The sequence below is a fragment of the Stegodyphus dumicola genome, chromosome 4 (genome assembly GCF_044657685.1).
Source record: "Stegodyphus dumicola isolate Sdum_Otavi_A_Nest chromosome 4, ASM4465768v1".
Classification (NCBI taxonomy): Eukaryota; Metazoa; Arthropoda; class Arachnida; order Araneae; family Eresidae; genus Stegodyphus; species Stegodyphus dumicola.
The window spans coordinates 196054421-196076471 of NC_140771.1; the positions used below are offsets into that span (position 1 = coordinate 196054421).

Sequence of the window (22051 nt, forward strand, 5' to 3'; positions counted from 1 at the left end):
GCCCCAGGAAATTTCCAAATCTAGCAATAGACTCTCGAAGAAAGGACATCAATGCCAGATTGGACTTTGTAACAACAACAAAACAAGTGATGTGTGTAAAAAATGTTCATATTATGTGTGTACATATTTATCCCCTTGGAATTGCCGCCAGATTATGTGCCGTCATATTATGTGTGTGGAAAATGCACTTCCAATATTGAAAAAGTTGTGTTTTGTAAAAATTGCGAAAAGCTGTAAAATGTGTTTTATTAAGGGTAGGCTGAAATTTATAATAAAATATCCTCTATTTTTTATTAAAATAATCTGTTATTCTTTAAAGTTCTTCAACAACTGTAATTAATATTCTTAAAAGCATTATAAAGCATTTACATTTGAATATATACATTAATTCGTTGAGCAGTCAATTTGACTGCCGTTGGCGATTCTAGTTAGGGAGAAAGCTTGGCGCTTCTAGTGTTAAGGAAAAAAATTGTCATTGTGTATTAAATACATGATAAAAAATTGCAAAATGTCAAATACATGTATTTGATTGCGGCACACCTATATCCTACTCATGGCACACCAGTGTGCCGCGGCACACCGGTTGCGGAGCACTGAATTAGACCATATTCAATGTGAGCACCGTTCTGAGAAATAACAACGTGCATTCTGTGCACATCGTTCTCCACAGCCGTATGTAACATATCACGAGGAATATTCCGCACTGTCTTTGTTATGTTGTCCTTTAGAATAGACAAATTTGATACTCCACCAACATAAACTTGAGATTTCAAATAACCCCAGAGCCAAAAATCGCATGGCGTGAGGTCAGGGGAACGAGGCGGCCATGCAACTGGAAAACTGCGACTTTATCACCAGTGACGTTTTGGCGCAACAGCTGCTTTACCTTATTACTAATGTGTGGCGGAGCACCATCCTGCATGAAGATTGTCTGTTGGAGACGGTTTCTTTGCTGAAGTTGTGGAATAACAAAGGTTTGCAGCATTTCGTGGTACCTTTCTGCATTTATGGTGCACGTTTGGGGTCCTGTCGGAGTGATGGTGTCAGAAACGAATGGCCCAATTACGAATTCGGCTGTGAAACCACACCAAACAGTGACTTTTGTAAAATTTAATAGGATTTCCTGCAAGGTGTGGGGCTGCTCAGAAGCCGAAATTCGGCTATTTTGTGTGTTTACGGACCCCTTCAGATAAAAATGGCACTCATCTCCCCACAGAATGCGCCATTGGAAAGCATCATCAATTTCTACCCTGGCAAGAAACGATAAAGCGAATGTCACTCGCTTATCATAATCACTTGGTTTCAGTTCGTGCAAGCAGCTGATTTTGTAGGGGTAAAATCCCATAACGCGCCGCAAAACTCTCCATACCGTGGAATAATTCATGTCCAGTTGTTGAGCTACACCCCGGACACTGCTAGTACCAGCAATGGTTCTCAGCGATCCTTCGACAATTGCAGTTACCACACCAGTTATTACGTCTTCTGATACTGGTTTACGTTCTCTCCCAACGCGAATGGTCAGTAATCCCGTTTCCTCGAACTTCTTAATCATTTTCTTAAGACCATTCAGCGATAAAGGTCCTTTTCGTACTTTTTTTCTGGTTCGAAATTCCCAAAGAGCTGGGCATGCATTACATTGATTCATGTAATACAGCTTCACCAGTAAGTAGCACACGTTCCGGTAACGTGAGAGTCATGTCCACTGGAGCTCGTTTTTTCAGCTGAGATTATTTGTCGGAGCTGTCTACTACTTGCTTTTTTATCTTTATTACTTGTGCTGTCATCGCACAACATCTGCATTTTTCTTTGATACCCGTGTTTTATGTTGATTCTCTTTATTGTAAGCTACAACAGCGCCACAAAATGCCCTAGCGGCGATTTTTGGAACTATTTTTTTCACGGAATCCTTTTTCCCATGTCTTGATTAGTCTAAATACCAAGTTTAGTGCCATTTCGGCTATTAGATCTCGCAACAAGGCGCTCCAAACACTCTCACTTTAAAAAAGATCACCCTGTATATATCACTATTCAAACCTACCTAACAGTGAGCAACCTCCAAATATTATTGAATGCTAACAATACGTATTTATTCTAGCACATAAGTAGTAATTGTTCTCCCATATTGAATATGTATTTTTGTACTAAATTTGTCTTTGTTCTTCTATATTTATTCTGCCGTATTTATTCTATTCTATTGTACTACATGCATACCAACTGCACTGTGCAAGTATTCTATAATTGTGCAATGTGTATTACCATCCTAACCTATCTAGAAGTGAGCAACCTCAAAGTATTGACTGGTGAACACAAATATGTAATTATCCTAGCTCAAAAGTAGTATTTCTTCTTATGTATTGAATCTGTATTTAGTACTTTATTTGTATTTATTCTTCTGTACTTAATATTTTGTATAGAACATCATGTACACCAACTATTTTATGTATGTACTCTGTAATTGTGCAATATATAGACTCTAGATATAGGTGGACGTGGCGCTACACCGATTAACCACAGTCGTAAACGTCCCCCGTCTATCTATCTATACTTACATTTTAAAATGTCAACAGTTATCTTCATTTGCAGTTCTTCCAAGGCATGCGTACTGTTTATGAATCCCATAACTTCTGGGGATCATGGTAGTCATAATCTTTAGGTATGATTACATTGTCAAAGACTCTTCCAAGATTTTCATGGTGAAATTTTCTGTAAGATCTTTTGCCCCATTTTGAATCTACTTCGACTTTTCCTCACAATTGCTGTAAGTTTTACTTCTTGTGAGAAAAGTTTTCCTAGATACAAATCGGTTAAGAAACGACTAAGACTAAATGAATATAAATACTGTTCCGTTTAGAAATGAGCATCTGGGGGTATGAAACAAACTTCTAGAATGCCATCGATGATTTTGGTTATAAGAAAACAAGCAAAAAAAACATTTTAAAATGTGGAAGTAAAGATAGATTTTTAAAATTATTACTGGGCTTTATTTATTTCCCTATATTTCGTTTTGATGATTTATAGATTTTATTTTTTGGTATGCGTTGAGAAGGGCTTCAAATGGAGCTCCGAGCGGGCAAAAGCTATGGCCACTCTACTATGTGTGATACCTAGCAGCCTTTAATAATAATGAACGACATGTCAACTACAATTTTTGAGTGAAAGAAAGAGTAATTATGCATTTTCTCGAGGGCTATCTACTTAAGGGAAGGGATGCCTTCGTGGAGCCCTTTCTAAAGGAAACTGGCTCGTATACACATGACACATGAGGAAAATCATGAAAGCACCCATGCCACCGACTCGTTCGCCGTGATTCGAAACCTGGACCGAACTATCATTGTTGAGCGACTTTACATCTCGGCCGCTGATGAGCCATATTGGTTCATGTGTCGTGTGAACATACGAACTAAAGTAAATAATAAAATAATAGCAAACACAATATCATCTATCGAACAAAATGAAATTCAAAGCTTTAAAAATAATGAAATATGACTTTTAAACACTAAGGGGATGGGCGTTATGATAATTATCTAAAATTGCATTAGTTCTTTTAGTCACACATTTAATAGTAAGCCATTCTAAAACATGCTTCTATCACCCTTGTCTTCAATACCAAAGTCCAAAAGAGACGAGGCTGGACATAGAAAACAAAAGTATTTTGATAACGTATAGCAAAGTTAACATTAAAGAAAAATTTCTCAAAAATCATTATCACTTTTCCTTCACTTAGGAAGTCCATTAGCGAATACTTCTGTTACGCAAATATTTCCTCCTTTACTAATCGTTAGTTTAAGTTCTTCTTTTATTCTTTTAGAGTTCTCTTTAAAGAAAAAAGAACACTTTTAAGTTTTTACAATTCATTTCGATGCATTCATGGAATGTATTCTTTTGCCTAAACTGCGAGAAAGTATTTCTCATTTGAGCACTTTTCTACGTAAATAAATACTTCTGTGTGTAAAATAACAATTAAGGTGACAGGCAGTAAAGGTAATGATTCGGTTTTTAAGTGCGCAGAGTTTCAAACATAGAGCAATGACAGATTTGCATTCCTATCTTTAAATTGAAAGTGTTTTTTCTTACCCCTTCCTTGTAAAAAAGAAAAAGTTTCCTTTTGGGAAGGTTTACCTTTAAACTTAAATTACAGTTTGTCTAAGCCTACATTATAACATGCTTTGCAAATTTTAAAAATTTTTCCTAATTATGACTAAATCAGAAATTCCATTTTAAAAATAATTGTTTCCTTATTTCTACCTTAAGCACATTTTGCGTTATCTGATTCATATACGATGAATAAAGATACTCAGTAAGCATAATAGAGCATTTATTATGCGACAAGATAACTATTATGACTCCGTGATCGAAAAGAAATGAATACAACAGGCTGCCGTAAATTATTAACAGATTCTAAATTAGAGCTCAAAATATAAGTTTTATTTACACTAATATTATTGCAAGAAATGTCAGAAGTCATAAGACCGTAGACTACTACTTTAAACTACGTGGAATACTACTTAATGCTTTAAACATGTAAAGGCAGTGCAAGTTTTAAGTGAATTATGGCCAATTTTAAAATAATACAAAATTATAACGGATTCAAAATGCAAATCATGAAATCTAGGTACCAAATACACACTAGCTACTAAATTACCGTATACCGAGTCTTAAAAATCGAACTGTTTTAAAATCATTTAAACTGCAATCGCTTATATATTTCCCTTTTATTTTATTTCTTTTCTAAATAACATTACCTTCTAAAATAAAATATAGGAATAAACACTCGGCTTTAAGAAGATCTAATGACGATGTGAATGCTTCTTAGAGCATCGATATTGTTGCGTTCAACGGGTTCGTGGATTTGGAGCGATTGATGGCAGCATTTAATGAAGAATTAAAGGACACTTTATTCTTCAGTATTACACAGAATAGTTTCGAAGACGCGTTACAGTCGTCGAAAATCTACGATAAACACACTGAAACAATCAGCAACACAGCCTTCCTGCTCTCAGGCTATAACAGTGCAGATAACCCCATGGCAAAACACTCAATACAGCTTCCAACTCTCTCTCATCGCTCTCAGAGCTCAGCACACTCTCAAGATACTCTTCACGATCGACGATGCACTGCTACTCCGCATACAGGCAGGATTTACATAGCTATTGCTATAGGTTTATATAGTTTTTTGCCTATTGGCGGCGGATTAGAATTAATACTTCAATCGTGCAAATCGCGCGGTTTTAAAATTTCTGTGACATCACGACCTCTCTCATAACTAACGTAAGAACGCATGAAGTGGTTCTGAAGCTTGTTGCGTTGTAGGATATCTGAGTTAGAATACTTAGATTTTCTATAGTTTTAGGTTGGATGCATTTTAGAGAGGTGAGAATACATTACTTCATTACTTTACTACTTTAAATTTATGTTTTTCAAATTTATAACTTTCTAGTAGAACGTGCGGAGGGAAACCGGGAAGAATTCGTTATAGAATTTTCCCGCTCCATCTATGGCGTATTGCCAATTTTGTAGCCAAATGGACGATTTCGTGCCAAATCTGGCAACTCTTTCTCTCCTTATCATTTTCTGACAACCTTAAACCCGCTTTGCGGGGAAGCTGTTTTACCGCAGCTAGACATTTCGTAACAATAGTTACCAATTTTTTTTTTTCAAATGTTCGTTGATAACTGTGTGGAAAGGCACAACATTGAAAAAAACGTTCTGATTAACGTTAAGTTAGAATATTTCTGAGGAAAATGTCAGTTCCTCCAACATATACTAGAAAATATGCTAAATTTAAGACTATAAAATTCAAATGTTTCCAATTTCTACTGGCGCTAAGAAACTTTCAATTTCAGTCATAAAAATTTTTAAATGCTTAAAAAAATATTTGTTGAAAACAGAAACTTCTTTTTTACAGTAAATTAATTTTCATCAATTGTATGGTTTAATGAATCCTTGTTTTTAAAGCTGTTATCGGTTATGAAGGCACAACGCTTCTTTGAATAATACGGCGACCGAAGATGAATAACTTTATAGAGAACCTTAATTCTGTTTTTCATATAACCTTAATGCTGTTTTTCATATAACCTTACTTTCATTTTTTAATTTGATACCTAAACTAATAAATTTATAGCATTTGCTTAAGGGAACCCTATGGCTCCTGAGACAACACCGACTCTACTAGAAAGTTATAAATTTGAAAAACATAAATTTAAAGTAGTAAAGTAATGAAGTAATGTATTTTCACCTCTCTAAAATGCATCCAACCTAAAACTATAGAAAATCCAAGTATTCTAATTCAGCTATCCTACAACGCAACAAGCTTCAGAACCACTTCATGCGTTCTTACGTTAGTTATGAGAGAGGTCGTGATGTCACAGAAATTTTAAAACCGCGCGATTTGCACGATTGAAGTATTAATGCCAATAGGCAAAAAGACTGTACTGTAAATATGGTAATCGCCCATCGGAGCAGAAAGACTTAGTGAGTGCAACACAAGACATCTGTCTATTTTGTCTGTCTGTAAAATATTCGATAAACTGTTTCACTCTTTTGCTTTGTTTACAAAATTCCAATTCCCGATTTTCATAAATCAGACAAACGTATATACCATTTCCTTGCAATAATGTGTAGCATGTTCTAATTCAGCATACTTTTTTTTCAAGGAAAAGTCATATCTAATAGGTGAACGGTTTTTATGTTTTTTCCGTTTCATTACTCTTGATAATTCAACCAGATGATGTTTTTAATACTGCAAAAATCAAAAACATTTTATGGAGATGTGTTTCCATGTTTCGGTTAAAACCGTGAGAAACTCTGTATAAATAAATATAATTCTGGCACAAAATAATATTCATTTGTTATTTTCAATAAACGGTAAGGGGGGAAAAATGCCAAACCGAAATAGTAAATTTGTACTCAGAAATATGTTCAATGATCTTATGCATCTTTCATTGATCCCACAGAGTCTTCTACCAAATGTTTAGCATTTTAGTCATTGAGAAAACAATATCTGAAGTTGTTTATTATAATAATTGAAAGTTTTAGTTATGTGTATTGTTTGTAATATATTAAAAAAGAATTTAGGTATGTTTATGAAAACTAGAACTGTCAGTTAGTAATGTTATGTTTTTAAGAAAGAAGCGTGTGCTTCCAAATTGTACACTTGAATTTATATTATTTTTTTTTTAAATCTTCATTGCTGTTGTATACTTTTGGCAAAAAAGGCAAACTAAATTAATTTTTTTACGTTCTTAACTAATTGGGAAAAAAAATGCCAGAAAGCTTTTTAGGTGAAGTAGTTATCTATTTATAATTTATATAAATTAAAACATTTGAAACAAATTGAGCATTTCATTTTTAAGAAAGTTCCTTCTTGAAAAGGAGGTTTTGAAGCACTTTCTTAATGATTATAATAACTTTGCCAATCAATTTTATTGATCAGTTTTTAGTGATTAATAATAAAAGAAAACATATTCACTTTTTATGATAACATTATCAGTCACTTTCATGATTGGTCATTTCATAACAATTATAAAATGATTAATGGTGAATTAATTAGCCTAGCTTTTCTAATCTTTCAGGCAGAATGCTTAATTGTTTGGAAGTTATATCTTTTTATAAATATTTTTTGCATATTAATTTCAGATGTTCCCAAGCTCCCATCATCAGCAAAAAAGAGTGAGTCAAGTGCATCTCATTCTGCTTCTCACCATGGGGATGCAAAAAATGCAGAAGGGTAAGATTATAATAATACATTTATAAAAATGTATAAATAATTTCTGTACTTTAACATTGCATCCAATATTGCCAGATGTTCTAAAATGTGTAAAGCAGTTTTTTGAAATAACCATTTTTTAACATTAGAAATTTTGGTACTGTCAATTATCCACAGCCATATCAAAAGTCATTAAAAAGCATTCATGAGACAGTGCAGAGAGTTGTCAAAATAATTGCATCGCAAGACATGATGTTGCCAAAAAAGTATCTTGTAAAAACTCAATTTGCGGATAGCACATATCTGTATATACATTTCTTTATATGTTTGAACTTCAACCATCATTTTTCCGATAAGTGTTTCTTTTTGTGCTAAGTAGATATGTTTCTCTCTTGGTGAATCATAATAGGTCTGTGGAGTTTGCCAGCTGATGAAAAGTGTTCTGCCCAACAATAGAGAATGCAAAAGTTCACATTCTGTGAATTAAGCTTAAAATCCAAATTTTATGGAAATGTGGTGTGAAAAATCTTAAGTTAAATATTAGAATGCAGATCAGAATCGTTTGAAGTTAATTATTGTTGTCCCCCCCCCAGTGGTGGGCACAATTCATCATAGACGTTGGCCACTATTAAGGCAAGAAGCAATGGTCATTTTATTATGAAGGCACCTAACAGGTAGGCCACTTTTGCCTCTTATGAAGGGACAGATAGTTACAACCATCTTCTCTAGGATTCAAATCTGGGGCCTTTGGTATCGCAGTCAGCTTCCCTAATCCCTTATACAACAGCTGTTCACTTTACTTATTGCTAGCCAGTGCACATAACGAGATTTGTGCAGTTATCTGAAGTTTTTTTTTTAGTAAAAATGGAATGCAGTATGCATGTAGAGAACAAAGGAAAAAAAATACAAAAAGCTTTTCCACAAAAACTTAACTAGTGATTTTTACGGTAAAAATATATTTACGGGTGCCCCTTGGATAATTGCCGATTTTTGGCTGTACATGCACACCAAATTTGTTCAACTCTTTGGCTTGTTATTTTGGCTTCGTGTTGCGGCCAAAAATCGCCACTACACAAATCCAAACTAACAAGTCAAAGAATTGCACAAACTCGGTATCCATGTACACATCGGCCTATTTTCACTTAAAGAAAATCAGAGAATTGCACAAACTAGGCATTGCACACTCCCTTGACTTTGTCCATTTACATATTGATGTATATTCCCTTGAAACGTCAAAGGAGCAGTCAAAAAGAATATATAATCTCAATAAACTGCATTTTAAATCAAACAATGAAGTAACATAATAAAGAAATTCATCTTAGCCCTACACAAAGGAAATATCCACTTACCTTATTTACAAATTTTGCTCTCTTTAGTCAAACAAAATTCCTTAAAAGAATTCAAAAACTTACTAAAATTATCTGAACTAGAATCTGTATACTGGTGTTGCCACATAAATTCACAAAAATAAGAGTAAAAGATATCCTCCGTTCGAAAATATCCGATGCTCGACTATACACATTTCCTTCCTACGAACAGGACAATGGCTAAGTAAACCTTCATTTGCACATCAGTCAATTAATGCTTTATTCCCTCTCATTCCAAATTGACCAGAAATTCAAATTAATCTTACCGCATTCAGCCATTTTACCATGTAAAATACAAAATAATTGACGTACTTCCTAACCAACACACACAAGCCCTTACAAATCATTTCCCGTCATTCAAATTCACCACAATCACGCAACCAATTATGTCATAATAGGGTTTCCATAACATTCAACTACTCAGATTACCATAAATGAAACAACAACTTAGTGATAAATGAAACAACAACTTGGCAATAATCCAAGGGGCACCCTTAAATCTACTCTAACCAATTTTTACATTTTAAAATTTTATTCAGTAATACCTTTTGCCTTTGTTGCATTAGCTTGGTAAAAAGTTAGTTGCCAATGAATTTCCAAATACTCTTCAGAGACAACAATGAATTCATGGCTTGGTAGAAGATGCAAATAATCAAAAAGTACTGAAATTTTTAAAACCACATTTGGAATTCTTTCAGGGGATAATTAATTGTATTTTATGCAACATTTAACAAGCAGGTACTACTTGGTTTGGTAAAACCATCAAAACTAGTCCTGTGAAAGTTTTTAAAATTAACGCTGATTTTTGTTGTTTGACTTGTGAATTTATACCTGCTACATAAATATATTTTTGCAATTTGATAGATTGCCTGTTTTGGCAACATAGCATATTGCATCATGAATGCTTTTCAGGGATATGGAAAGAAAGTACCCCAAAACTCTTATTATCTACTTCCATGAATAAATTCAAGAACCTTATAATTATTATGGGAAATGAAAGCACATTAGTGCAGAGTTTCAGTGAATTAAAAAATTCCAGATTTTTTAATTTTCAAATTAATTTTTAATTTAATTCCAGATTTGTGGTGTAAAATATGTGTTGGTCTCAATTTATCTTAATTTAATGTTCTTCTGCAGTTTTTATATCAATACAAAACTAATTTTTTAACACATTTACATAGTTTTAAACTTTAAAAATTGTTTTTTACTTCTTAGGTACCACCTGCCATATCCTTCAACAACTTCTGTGCCTGTTATCCCCGTCCGCAATAACCTGAGGCGTCCATTGTCCAGTCGATTCAGTCATTCTCGATTTCAGTTTAGAAAAACACTTTCATCAAGATGCACTTGGAAATGCACAGCAATTATTTTCATGTTTTTATCATTGGTCCTTTTAACATCTCTTACATATTTCATTGGTAAATCAGTGTTGTTTTTACCATTTTTATCTAACTGTTTGCTTGAGAAATATTTATTTTATACACTATTTTAAAATATTTTTAATCTCATGTAGTTAAAATATCTTGTCTGTAATTGAAAGGTTCAGCAAGAAAAAGTCATAGACACACAATACATAATTGGAATTATTCACACTTATATTTAAAATGATATGAAATTGCATGCATGTTATTAAGTATTAGAGAAAAATAATTGGGTAATGCATTATTGTGGGATTTTAAATGAAACTAATATGGTTTCATGTTCTTTAGACGTATAGTAAATTATTTTTTAATTGTTTCAGAGGCCAGCATTTTTTCCCAAATTAAAACAGTTGAATATTTCCTATTAATAAGTTTATTATTCATATAATATTTTATAACTAATAACTGTAGTAACTTTCATGCAAGGTCAGTGTTTTTAAGTTCATCATACTATAGTTGATACATCTCAGGTATCTAATGAAGAGTAGTTAGATAAGACATCCTAGGATTTTTCCATTTTGCTATGATTGATGTCCATTTTGGAAGCATTTTAACATGATTAAAAGCCTTATATTTTAATGATATCCAAATATCATCAATTAGGGATTGTATCTTGTTAATTTCAGAGAACTATGCTTCTAATTGTGGGAGCATTTATTAAATATAAAGAAAGATGTCACAGATTAGTTCAAGCACACCAGCAGCTGAGTGGTAAAATTACTGAACACTTGATAGTTTTTCTCAGTTTCAAATCCCCAATGAGCAGGTTGGCTGTATAGAAGGCTTCATGGTTTTTCCTTCAATATAACATGAATATGATCGAGTTTCCCTTAAAATGTGCTCCACAAAAGTGTCTCTCTTCTTAAGCAGATATCCCTTGCATTTTTTGCTGTAATATAAAATCCAGTCCATCCACAGGCTGCTTCATTATGCAGAAAATTTAAAACTAATAGACACATTGCTTATGCCTTTGTTCCCCAGGACCTGTTCATTTTATAACTCCTTTAAAATAAGAAGCATTTTGGCTATATTTTGTACTGTTTTGTTATGTTATACCGTTTGTACTGTTTACTGTTTGTATATTTGTACTGTTTTGTTATATAGATATTATAACTGCAATTAAAATCACAACCAATAGGAATAAGTCAGAATTATTTTTCAGGTACTTTTTCTTTTTCTATATAAATTTAGAATTTTACTCACAATTTTTGCCTTTGATTTGTTTATGTGAAAATTATAAAATTAATAATAGTACCACTGACTGACCCCATTTTAATGAGTTTATGAGTAATTTAAAAAAAAACTGAATGCATTGAACTGAAAGAGGTAATCAGCATGTGTGACTGTAGCATCTTGTCACAGGTTGTGGTTTCTTTCAGAAAAGAGAACCTGTTTAATGCATTAGATGAGCAAGGGAGGGAAGCAATTTTCAAACATCACATTTTCAAATGTCACTTATGTAGCTACATCGTATTTGTTTATTTACACAGTTTATGCATTTATCATATTGTTATTTTTTAAACTCTTATGTTGAATTTCAAGTAGGTATGATTTGGTAATTTTTTTAGTAAGATCTGGGAATGTTCAAAGCCTTTTTTTCATATAAATTAATTCTAGTTTCTTCTGTGCTTGCTTTACGCTATTTTGACTTATGAAGGATTTTAGAAGAATGTTATACATTCTTAAAATGGGCTTAATTTGCATTACCTTAACTGTTGAAATGCATTTCAAGATGCATGTATATAAAAATGTTGCAGAAAATATTATTGGATACACATATGTGTGTGCGTATGTACATATGGTCTGTCCATTTATGTGAAGTTTGTTGTTGTGTTATTTTTCTAAATTTTCATCAGTATTTTAATAATACAGTCAAAAGTCGTTAATTTAGACACCCATAATCCGGAATGATCTATAATCCGGAACTCAAAACTAAAAACTTTCTGCGCATGCGCCGCGTTGACACATGCGCATAGGTGTTTACGCGTGCACGTAAGACCTTTACGACTGCGCATATGTGTGTGTGCAAGTGCAGAATACGTTTTCGCGTGCGCGTTTAATGTATAATGGATGGTATGAGCTAAAATTATCTAATTATTTATTTCAGTTAATGTTGATGATTGCGTTATTCCTTAATCTTTGAACTGGATCCGGCTTATTACTTTTTTCAGACTGTAAAAGCAATTTTATAAAAGTAAACTTGAACTTTCGATTATGTCAAATAGAATTTCCGATGCTGGAGCTACCAAAGGATCTACAAAACGAAAGTACGTTTCGATGTCCATCAAACAAAAAGTGGAATTGCTGCAAAAAATGGATAAATACATGAAGAAGGTAACAGAGAGGTTAGTGAAATGAAAAAATTTCGATTGACAAGTTAGTCGGCATTCTCGGCACAGCAATTACGGGTCTTGAACAGTGGAACTTTGTAACTGAACAAGAAATTATGTCTTTTTATAGAATTAAAGAGAAAGTATTATCACATAAAACGAAGCAACTTAAACAACTTACATTGAAAGAAATGTTTAATAAAGTAAACAAATAAATATTAAGCTTTTTTTTGTAAATTTAATACCCTTTAAATCATAATTGTCCTTTATTTCATAAATTACGGTTTCATATTTTTAATTTTAGAATTTCTGCATGCCATCTTACGAGATTTAAACTGATGATCTATAATCCGGAATCGCCGAAGTCCCGACGAGTCCGGATTAACGACTTTTGACTGTATAATAATGAATGGCTTATTACAAGTATTTTTACAACATGTTTTGAATGTTTAATGTAGAATTGTTTAATTTATGTCTTATTGTTAATTTATTTTTTCTTAGCAGTTGCAGTTCTGAATTGGCAGTATGCAAATAAGCACCCATGTCCTGTGATGATAGAAGATATGGGAAGAACTAGTGAAGGAACAGAAATCAAAAGTATGTACCCTTTATGCAAATGTAATCAAAAGTATGTACCTCATATCAATTCACGCAGAATTCGAGAAATAAATAAATTACTTCAGTCACCAGAGAGTGATAGTATTTCATCTTTTTCAAAATCTGCCAATGATGAATTTGGTATGGAAGCTAGTGGTGAGGTTCCAGATGTCATTCCATCTGACCAAAGTCAACTGAAATCAGATAATGCACCTGATGTAGCTCTTATTGATGAGGATTTTATAGTATATAAGAAAAATGAATCAAAAAGCAAGATCAAAAGGGAAAATGTTCCACCACCTGCCGAATTGATACGTAAAGATGATACTGGGAAGTTAAACAACATAATGTCAAGCCCTCAGGCGTATGTGCAGGATCCTACATCCATATTTCTCAATCATTATGATCCTAATGAGACATCAAATGAAATTCTTGTACATGAAGAAAGTGTAATTGAACCACCAATTTTACTGCCAGATAGTGAAGAGGTCACAAATGACATTAAGTATCCTGAGTATGAACAAGTTGACAAACATTACACACCAGATACTAAATCTCCAATATATACTACTGTGTCTACAAATATTCTAGATGTAATATCGGATGCTTCAACTTTAAATAGTAATTCTAGTTATGATACCACTCTTTTTATGGATAATGAAAAAAATAATACTCCCGATTATATGGAACAACCTATTTTGAACATCAGTAATACAAATAATGTTGTAGAATCAACTACAAGTGCTTATAATAAATTATCCAAAGTCTCTACTTATAGTACTGAGAAGCTTTCAACAGCAGCTAATGACACAGGAAGTACAGTTGATGACTCTGCTTCAGATGTTGTTACTGAAGCTGCTACTGCAGCTTCCATTGACAATGATGCTGTATTTCTTGGCACAACTTCTGATGACCTTATGTTTGGTAAGTTTGTTTGGAAGAATATACCTCCGCACTAGATTGCCTCAAGCTCCTCTGTAATCGCATGATTCTTCCTTTCACATCTAAGCTTCAAAAGTCTTCTAAATTCACTAACATTTCCACAAATGCAAACTAACAAATGTTACTATCATAGGCAGCCTGGCTTTGTTTTTAAGGTGTGTTGTGACTGCTCCTAATTTGGGTGTGTTTTATCATTTAACAAAACTAATATGGTTTGGAGGTATAGAGATCACTTAAAAATGTTTTACTGATGTTATACTGAATGCGATTTGTTTTATATGTCTCTGAGTATTACCAGAATTTTGATTAAATCTTATGCTATATAAATATAAGTAGGTTATATTTAGAATATTTTGATACTTTTTTTAGACTTTTCATACATCATCAAGATAGTTCAATTCAAACAAAAATATCAAAATATCATATTGTCTGTACTTTTCATACGATTTAATTAAATAATGGATTAGTGTGTATTCTTAATTTATAACAGTTTTTATTATCCTTGAACATGCATCTCTCAAGTAAGTTACAGCAGTTGTGTCGTATTCTCCCCAAGAAAAAAGAATTAATTCATATATTTTCATTTTTCATGAAGAAATTTGAAACTTTTTGATTAATATTACTAAAATGTGACATATTAGTAAAATGTAAGTAATTTTGCATTACACATAATTTTATCATGTTCCCCTATTGAAATAGTTCTTTTTATGCAAAATCTGGTATAATTATTTTATGCAATTATTATATTTGCTACACAACTGTGTCTGTATTGAGTATTTCTTGAATTCCATGTTCTGTCTTTTTTTAAAGTATATTTCTATTTTATTCACAAAAGGTCAAAATTTTCAAGCTGATTTCATTGAATGCATAATATGCAGGAACATGGGAATTTTATACATTCCATTTGGATGAAATGATACCTCATTTTTACTAATGAAAATCACACAACAGTATATGTCTTTCTTCCGGTCTTATTTTGTGTCTGTTTGGTCCAAATTTTTTGTTGCTTACTTGCACATGTTAGTTGATTTGAAAAGCTTAATCATTGGCTTCTCATGCAACTAAGAATCATAGGAATCCTGCTCGGTATTTGGTTCCATTTTAATGAGGCACAGTCATTCTTTATATAACTTATATGATCTTGGCTGAATGAAGTTTTTTCAGGCTGGATCAGAAAATTGTATGGCTTTATTATTATTATTTTTTAAGAAGCCTTTTGTGATACCAGATTATGCACTAAGGGTCTCTTCAAAGACTTCAGTGGTACTATTGTTTAACAAACAAATAAACTCCAAAAATACTGCAGCAAAAGCCTTCTAAACAGTAGCCCCAAAAGCCTTGGATAATATGGATAAGCAAATCTGGCAATGCATGCTACAAGGGGCACAGAGGGGCTCATATGGACAATGTGGATTCTTAAGACATATTTTAACTTTCTGATTATCATATTAGCACATACATATTCTTGTATGAAGTATATATACTAAGGTATCTAGAGGTATACAGATTTTATATGCAGTATGTTAAATTTTAAGAATAGAACTAGTTTAAATTCTTAGGATGAATTTGTATTATCTTATGTTTTCTTCTGAGGGAATTAAATTAAAATATAATAAAAATTAAAATATAATGGAAAACCAAACCAACAATTCTAACACACAATCAAAACCTATTAAAGTCACACCATTAATACAAATAATGTAATTTTGTAACATGTGAAATAATTTGGTTTAGTAAAAGCAATGGCTGATTGCTTCCTTATATTTCACACTAAACACATTTTCATCTATTTAGTGGGAAAATCTGAAGCTATAAAAAATAATTAGGCATGGATTTGACTCCAAAGAAACTTCATTGATTTCACATTGTCTCACATTTAAGTTTATTTCCTCTTAAACTATTTTTAGACCTACAACTGTACAAGTAAAATTATCTATATGTCATAAAGACTAACAGACATAATTTTATGTTGAAATCAAATCAAGCGATCTGTATTAAAATTTGCAAAAATAAATAAATAAATAAATAAAAAGTAAAGAAATTGCATGGATATTTTATTAATTGCTGTATGACAATTATTTTTAAGAATTTCTGTAGGGGAACATTATTTTTATCGAAAAGTTAATGGAAAACGTATGAAAACTAAATTATATTTATAATGCAAAAATAAAGTTTTGAATTAAAATTTTTGGAGCTTTGTGGTCACTTCTTATGTAAAATGTCAGAATACTGTAACTTTCTATTTCTGATGCTGATTTCTTGCTTCATTTTTCAATTCTTTATGCTCTGCTCTGCTTAGCTGATCAGGTTTTAATGATTAAGATTCAGTTTAATCATATTTTATTGTATTCAAATTTGTATTATTTTAATTATAACATTGCTATAATTAATAGAAATTTGGGACAACTATGTTAACTTTTTGAACTACTGATTTCTTATTATGATGTGTTTTGTAAAATTTTATAAACTAGCTTTTTAATTTTTTTTTATGTAAACTTTAAAAATATTGCTACTGGAATTATTAGAAATACTGATTAAATAATTGCTGTTAAAATTGTAGGAACTCCTGAACTCTGATAGTTTAATCTGGTATCAATCAAGGTTATGAAAAAGGAATTAAAGTTCTTTCCAAAACCAAAATTTATAATAAAGCTGCTATACTCTAAAAGAAATCTGAATTACGAATATGCAGGTTGAAACAATTATGCTATTGTTAAATGAAATTTTAAGCTATTTCAACTCCGCCCCCCCCCCCTTTTTTTTTTTTTTTTTTTTTTTTTTACTGAAAGGTTTAGGGACACTTTAATGTTATTGTATATTTTCCCACCCATTAAATTCATTCCTGTATTTTCTGAATAAGTGAGTAACCTAAGTAAGATAATTTTATGATTAATCAAAAATGCAATTGATTTATTATCTAAAAGATGAGTTTTAAAGAATTTGAACTTATTATTTCTTCATAATTTTTAGCCTTTAAAATTTGATTATGATTTTGTTAAAATTGAAATCATCTTAGACGGATTAAAAGTTGTCTCTAAACTTTTGTTTCAATTTTATTACCTGAGCCATTTTATAACATGTCATGTGCATTTTGGGAAAATCTAATGCAAATGTAAATCTTTTAAAAGGGGAGATTAAGCAGAATATTGTTGTCTTCTGTGGTTTTGTATTTGGTTTCCAGAATGAAAAGTCTGACCTTTTAATGAAGTTGTAACCTTTCACTCAATATAATTAGTGAAAAAAAAGGAAATTCCAAGGTCGCTGATAGTACAGTAAGCAAATAGTAAATGAAACTAATTATAGTTCCATAATTTTAGTTCTAAAATATGCATTAAATTATTAGAATAACAAAAACTGCAACACTCAAAAATGAATATAACTCGTAGACAACAATTTTTTTCACTGGGAAAAGATGGCATGTACTTACTATACCTTTCACACCAGTGGTAAACCTTCTTAAAGTGTACTAACAGAAGAAGTGATTTCCAAAATTTTTGAAGGTTTCCATTCTTAGTAGCCCTAAATAATTCTTTTTAATCTTTTTTTTTAATAAAATATTTGAGATATTTCCCAAAATAACTAAATATTTCACATATTTTGAAATCCATTATATTTAGAGCCCACCAATGACCAAATAGTAAGACTGCTGAATACTTATATCTAGCTTTGTCTAAAATCTTAGTGAATGGGCTAGCTGCATGGGAGTTTTCATGGTTTATCCCATGTGTAATGTAAATATGAGCCAGTCCTCCACAAAGAAATCTCTGCTCTTATGCAAATATCAATTGCATACTTTAATTCAGATAATCTAATCTTGTGATAAATAAAAAATAATGAAAAAGTGAAACTAAATTAACTTACTATAAACTCATAAAATTATGTAAACCAACTATGAACAATGAAAATTGTGAAAGTTGCAAAATTTAATACGATGTAATAATGAAGTAAGTCATTAAAAGTTTAAAAAGTATGAGGAAAAAACTAATAAATATGAGAAAATTTAAAAAGAAGCTAATATCATAAAATTGCTAGAGGGGTTGTAACCTCTTTCACTGATAAAGGGTATCTAATATGCACACAGTGCTCCTGGACAAGTGATATACTATATTTCCCAGAGCAAGTGATAGTTTATTCATATATGTGTGTCTGTGTGTGTGTACTCTTGAGAATAGTCATCACTAAAGCTTTAACAATTAAAATAGAAAAGAGACGAATCTGCATGTTAGCTTCTAGATTGTAAAATGATAAAAAATCAAAAAGTAAAGGTCAGAACGAAAGTTAATAAAATTATGTTCCAGAAATATGAAGGTCTAACCTTCTTTCTCTGGGTAAAAGTTCTCAAACTGGATAAATGCAAATTGAAGGAACTTTCAAAAACAGAATCATTAAAAGAAAACTTAAAATGAAAATGAATTTTTTTTTAAAAATTACAGAAAATCATACATAGCAAAACAAATAACAAAATAATTTTGCTCAAAATTTTTTTTTATTAATCTCCTGGCATGCTTCAAACAGAACTTGACAAGGAAAAATATTATGAAGCTTTAAACCAAGTTGATTAAAGAGTTTCATTCATGTGAATTTGAGACTTGAAACTGCTTTTCATTACTTAACCATAATTTTAAAAAGAAGTTCTAAAAAGTCTCAAATGCTTAGATCTTTCCCCTACATGCATTTGCGTTCATAGTAAAAAAAAAAAAAAAAAAAAAATAATTGTATACAGGTGCTAAAAGTAGTACAAAAACCTAAAACTAAGCAAAACAAAATAATTACACCCTTTTTTGCACATATATATGTATATGCATAAACAAATTTATTATAGTAGTGTAAAATAAATATATATCTTTATAACTATAACTTTGCTCTTTGACATAGTTAGTACTGTTGAAAGTAGTAGAGTAGCTTCCTAAAATTAATTTAAATCTAAAGCAAGCTACCAAAATTAAGTTATGTTTATATCCATGTTGAAATAAATTTCTGATTTCTTTAAATTCCATCTTTGAAGCACAAATGATACTTATATCTACATGTTTGTTGTTTTTATTGATACCAGTGCAATTGTATTGAAATGTTAGCTATGTGTATAATAAGGGATGCATTAAATTAAGACTGTCATATTTTATAATAATTATTTTGAAGATCAAATTATCTAGTTATTGTTAATATAAATTTCCATTCTTTCACTGATGTTCACTTTTTGTTATTTTTTAGGCCCATCTTCTCTACCATCTAAAACATTACCACCTACAACAGAAACCTTTTCAGAAGTATATTTGGGGAAAATGTATTCGCGTAAAGTAGAGTCATTTGGTCACTGGAACATACATTTTCAGCAGCATGTACCATCTCTAGTTCGATTTAATTATTCACTTCCCGAAGGTGCTAGCATAGGTATATATGGTAGAAGAAATGGTATTCCAACTCATACAAGGTATGATTTTGTTGAGATTTTGGATACAAGAAAAAAAGATAAAAGCAAGAGATCTGCTAAGGTGAATAATTTGTACAATGTTTTCTCTTATCATTTTACAATTTATTTGAAAATATATTACTTTAGTTTGTGGTGTTGCTATAGAAACAACATGCGACGTTTTCGTTTTGTAGAATTGAGTTTTGCACCTATGCAGGGTGATGGGATGCACTGGAGAGTTCAGCATCTGTGCTGTATGCTAGAAAGAGATACTGCAGAGTATGCAGAGAGACGCTGTGCTTTTGCTTTGCATCAAAGTGTTGTTACGTTGTATATGATTAATAACATTTACTTTTGTAAATTTGTCTTCTGCCTCACCATTATACCTCTACATTGGTGACCCGAAAGTGATGGGAACATCCATCCCTGGTAGAATTTTTTTAAAAAATACAATTTAAAACAGCATTTTATGTACTTTGTTTCATACTTTCTACATTAAATAAGCCCTAGATAATGAATATGGTATCATGACCACAATGCACGAAGATCAACCACTCAATTGTAAAATATACATGTAAATTTCAAGAAATTTGAAACAAAAATAGGGATACTCTCTGTTTATCCATCCAACCTCACTGCAAAATTTCCAGTCATCGGCAACCAATTTTTTGCCGACCTAGCCCATGGAAAACAGTAGCCCTTTTAAAAAATGGCAGCACAAGGGAAATTGCATGAAAAAAAAGACAGCAACGAATGAACGAAATTAAAAATGCAAGAAACCTCCATAATAAAACAACTATCTGTTTTCCAATCCTTCTACTCATATACACAGTGATCTGTTTCAACTTAAAAAAAGAAAAATCAGAGTATTGCAGAATTCTCAAATGCAATGCAACTTCGTAAGTGCAAAACAATTTGGCACTGTTCTCCATGTGCACATCAACATGTTTTAACTAGAAAAAAAATCTGATGTGTACACCACATGACTTCCTTGTACGGAATATTAAATTATATGCCTTTTTCTTGCATTTCATTTAAACTTATTGGATTGAATTAAATCTACTTCGTCGATAGCGCATAAACCACAATAGAATAAATGCACTTATTAAAATTCACTATGTATTTGTTTACCATAGCGACACTCTGGCGCTAGTTTCACTTAACAGTATTATATTTCGTTCATATTATAACTCAGAATGCACAAAATGTCTATCATTTGAAGAATTATCTAATCGTTGCCACATGTTCTATTCAAATACTATAATAAAGCTAGAACGATGTATAAAAGAAATTAAGCAAACAAAACAAAAAAGAAACAGTTTTTCACATACGATTGAGTATTTCTCATTCAATTAATTCAGTTCTCACTTTGTGACAAGGCAAAAATACATAAAAACTCAAAATATCTGTATTAAAAATTACAAAGTAAATAAACACTTATTTCCTCGAAAAAATTCCAGAAAGGATCAAACATGATTTAGGTAATTTGCAATAATAAATAAAGGCGTTATCTTTGTTGTTGCGAAGCTAAGTTTTTCTAGATTGGCAATAAATGCACTATTCTGCTGTTTCAAATGTAAACAAGCAATGGCTGCCATCAAGAAAAGTATTAAGCTTAGCGGCACTTAAACAACTTAAAAATTGTTGATAATTATAAAAATATTGCATACAGATTTACTAAAGGCATAAAAACCTTAACTGGAAGATAAGAACAACATAATTCAATCATTTTTAAAGCAAAAAATGTACAATTTGCAAACATATAAGAGTAAAGAAACAGATCACTGAGCCGGGTAACAGAGTGGATATATATATAAATATATTTATATATGTTTGGTGCAGCCAATTGCAACCAAAATACGAGGTGCACGTCTACATGTTATAGCAGTCCTATATACAAAATTTCAACGTTCTGAGACTACTCGTTTTTGAGTTACGCGAGATACATACGTCTTGCATACATACATACATACGTTCGTACAGGCGCCACGAAAAATTTTCTTCAGAATTCATTTTAAAGCAGTTTTATAATATTTTTGGAGGAAAAGAGTCTTTTATTTTATCCGTATGTACAGATGACACACAAAAACATCGTTAAATTGCGTTCGATAGTGGTCAAAATGGATATTTTCTTTGAAATATGCTGCCTGAAACTTTTCACGATTACAGTACTTCCTTTTTACTTCGTACAAGGAAGTAAAAATCAGAAAATTGCACAAATTAAATTCATGGAATGTTGTATTCTACTACTAGACAAAATACCATGTTTCTGAAAAAAT

The 22051-nt window shown here is 31.6% G+C and overlaps 1 protein-coding gene across 2 annotated transcripts in view; it reads left to right on the forward strand.

Moving 5' to 3' along the window:
* Window positions 1-22051, forward strand: part of LOC118189141 (teneurin-m-like) — an 866809-nt gene that overhangs the window by 788826 nt on the left and 55932 nt on the right. For both annotated transcript variants that reach the window (XM_085815896.1, XM_085815897.1), the window contains exons 7-10: window positions 7636-7726; window positions 10288-10490; window positions 13325-14344; window positions 19574-19854. In XM_085815896.1, the coding sequence (XP_085672022.1) occupies window positions 7636-7726; window positions 10288-10490; window positions 13325-14344; window positions 19574-19854 (1595 nt within the window). The remainder of the gene's footprint in view (window positions 1-7635; window positions 7727-10287; window positions 10491-13324; window positions 14345-19573; window positions 19855-22051) is intronic.